The sequence below is a fragment of the Neofelis nebulosa genome, chromosome 3, assembly GCF_028018385.1.
Source record: "Neofelis nebulosa isolate mNeoNeb1 chromosome 3, mNeoNeb1.pri, whole genome shotgun sequence".
In the NCBI taxonomy this organism is placed as follows: domain Eukaryota; kingdom Metazoa; phylum Chordata; class Mammalia; order Carnivora; family Felidae; genus Neofelis; species Neofelis nebulosa.
Window position 1 is genome coordinate 43,692,352 of NC_080784.1, and position 3,381 is coordinate 43,695,732.

The following is a 3,381-nucleotide window of genomic DNA, read 5'->3' on the forward strand; positions in this document are numbered from 1 at the left end:
GGATGTCATGGATGTCTTTGCAAATCTGATAGAAATTATAAATACTCCTTCCAGAAAAATGCACACACACACACACACACACACGCGCGCGCGCACATTTCTGCATATTAATTTGTGGCTTTCATGGATGTTCTTATGTAAAAAATTCCTTTTTAATGGAGTGATTTTATATTATCTTCAGTAAACTTATCGATTGACATTTGAAAATAGATTTGACCATTTCATTTCCTTTTTAAAAATTGATCATTTAAAATTGACTTGTAACTCTCCCAGAAGATTTTAAATTATTCACTTATTATTCACTTGTTTTGTTTTACTACAATCAGCAAATTTCAGAAACCTCTGTAGACATTCTAAAATGCCTAATTTCTGGGAAATTTTGTTTCTGTATGCTAAGAAAGTGCGGCAGGCATTGATGTATGCTTTCTTAGAAAGATTTTATTATAATTTTATGAGGAAATAAAAATGGCTGTAATGTTATTCCCATATTGGTATATATGGAATAAACATTGATAACCCACAGAATCTTGATCCTAATTTGGACTCCCACCCCAAAATATACTGTTTTGGAAGAAATAAATGTATATATATATATATATAGTCTCTATAGACACAGAGGAAAAATTTCAAAAATATGGTGAAAAAGTTTTTTTTAAAAATCACTCTCAATGGACATATAAACAGCACTTGATGAGGCAGTCAATGAATTTCTGTCTATATCTTGTATTCTAAAGTTGGGACAGAGAAACTTCTTAGATATTTGAAGAATTTGTTTTGAAAGTTTGACAATTAATGTAAAGCTACTCTAAAAGCATATGTTGCTTTTAGAGCAAAATCCTTACAAAAGTTCATAATAGTTTATAATAATAAATATTAACCATCCTACTTTTTCCTTTGAGACCAATCATCACAGACCAAGAGCAGCTAAGTTTATAATAATTTATTACAGTTGCATATCATTTGTTTTGTATAATAAATTATAGAAACCATAGCATCTTTATAAACTATTTAGTATATCATACTCCCTTCCTAATGCTTACTGCAGTAACTGTAAGAAATCTAATTAGATTATGTTTTAGCATTAGAAGATTAAAAAATTATAAAATTTTTTTGCAGTACTTTGGATTTATGAAAGACCCCATTATTTTAACTTTTGTTTAACCAGTTTGAAATGTATATAAACTTTTTATAAACCAGAAGGTGGTCTAACTGAGCTGCTAGAAGTATCGCATAATTTGTAACTTACACCCTTACAGTGCACTTTTTCAGGCACTGTAAAAAATGCAAATAAATAATCAATTACTGATCTCTAAAAAACCTATACCAATAGACAACATTGAAATTTGGCAACACTTTGAACACTCAAATAAAAAATTTAGTAAACATCGGAGCAGAGTATTCTCTCTCCCCGTTTCCTCTTCTCCCTCCTCCCTCTTCCTACCCACTTTCATTATGGAAAAAAAAAAAGTTCAGGTTGAATTTAAGTCCTAGGGCCTGAGAAAGAGACCCTGGCTGCAGTTCTTTTATCTTCAGCCTTAAGAGCCCGTAACAGCCAGCGTTCTGTTATCTTCAGCCTCAGTCCTCATTACATCTGTTCAGACTCTTCTCCTGACACCAGCATCGGTCCTTTCCCGCAGGGAGAGTTTTCAAATCCTTGTTGAAAGCATTTTGTTCTCCACTGTAACAGCACAGGCGTGAAATTGGTTGGAGTCTTTGTAACCGGTTTGTTCTGTTCCTTTCCAGCCTCTGCAGTCCTGATGGAAGAGAAGCTCGCAGGGCAGCAACAAAATGCTGCATGTGTTAGGGTCTCTCGAACCCTCTCGGTCTTTAAATGTCTATTCTTGGATAATGTCCTTATCCATCCTCTTGTCCTCAGTGAACTTTGATGGAATATTTCCGCAGTTTCAGAAACTGGAAAAGCTTGTCTTTCGTCCTCTTCTTCAGGGCCATCAGGGCTCGTGTTTTCTCCTCCAGATCTTGATCTATGGCAAATATGATCTTAGCTCTCTCCTCCGCTTTCTTGTCCCCAGAGTTTTTGAAAAGTCTCTGTAGAGATTCTTGGTCTATGTTTTCAAAGATGTTGGCCACGGCTTTCTTCCGTGAGGCTGTATCGAAGTGATAGCCATGGATGGAAGGGCTCACGCGCAGAGAGGTGGACATGGTGATGGTGGCTTGGTGGCTTTGCCTTGCTTTCATCGACGTGAGGATCTTCGGGAATTCGGCTCCCGGGCTCTCCAGAGAGTCTGTAGCAAAATCATTCCGGGACTGCTATTTAAAGTGTGAACAAAAGCTCCAGGCTCAAATTACACTGGTGACATCAGAGTGATCTCAAGGAAGAATAATCACAGACAAGTTTAACAGTTGAGTTGCCAATATCCTGTTCTTGTGCAAAATGTCAAAAGCTGTGCTTGGTGATAGAGCAGGGATGTGGGGATTTCTTTTTACCTCATCTGTGGCAATAGGATTATACTGGCTTGGGTCCTTCTTTTAAAAATAGCCAAAACCACGGAAGGGCAAAGATAAGACACAAACAAGGTGGCTTAGACTCTCAAAATCTTTCCCAACAACAACCGAAACAAAGGCTTCTGTTAACTACAGGAAAGTTTTAATTCCTGAAGTCATTAGAGTGTATTCCAAACATTTGGCAGCCCATGCCTGCGCCCTTTGGACATCCCCATCCAGGGCCACTCCACAGCTGCTGAGAGGAAGCTGAAGAATCAAGGACATCAATCTGGAGTACATCTGATTTTAAAGGGGAGTTTACCTACAAAACGCTTACATGACACACCCTGACACTGTGACCTTTCTGAGACTGTGCACAAGAGCTAATCTGTAATCACTGAATAAAACTGTAATTTTTTACTCTTTATTTTTTTAATATTTTATTTTTAAGCAATCTCCACACCACCCAACAGAACCCCAAGACGGAGACTCGAACTCACAACCCCAAGATCAAGACTCTCTGGCTCCACCAACTGAGCCAGCTAGATGCCCCAATATTGTAATTTGATAGTGACAGACAATATCTCCTTAGGTTTCTGCATGTATCAACAACAGTACCTATCAAAAACAAAAACAAAAACAAAAACGTGGGGAGGGAAATTCAATCAGGTGCTTTACAAATATAGTACTCAAAGAAATGAGCTGATTTTTTCCTTTAATATTTATTTTGGCACTTCCCAGACATAGAGCAATACCTTTTTCCGGAAGAATTTAAATTTCTCACCTTCCACAATATTCAGCTAGCCAGTGTCCCCACTGATGTGTGGAACACCTACATGCAACCAAATGGTAGATGTCAACTTCAAAGGGCCCTAGAGACTTCTCTGTGTGAACCTTCTGCCTGAGCTACAGAAGCAGGGCTGAACTTCATGAGTTTCC

At 37.7% G+C, this 3,381-nt stretch overlaps 1 protein-coding gene across 1 annotated transcript; it reads right to left on the minus strand.

Moving 5' to 3' along the window:
- Positions 1-925: 925 nt before the first annotated feature.
- Positions 926-2,310, minus strand: TCIM (transcriptional and immune response regulator). Its single transcript, XM_058720589.1, has one exon. It carries the CDS (start codon positions 2,194-2,196, stop codon positions 1,873-1,875), a length of 324 nt encoding a protein of 107 aa, XP_058576572.1. The 5' UTR covers positions 2,197-2,310; the 3' UTR covers positions 926-1,872.
- Positions 2,311-3,381: the final 1,071 nt, after the last annotated feature.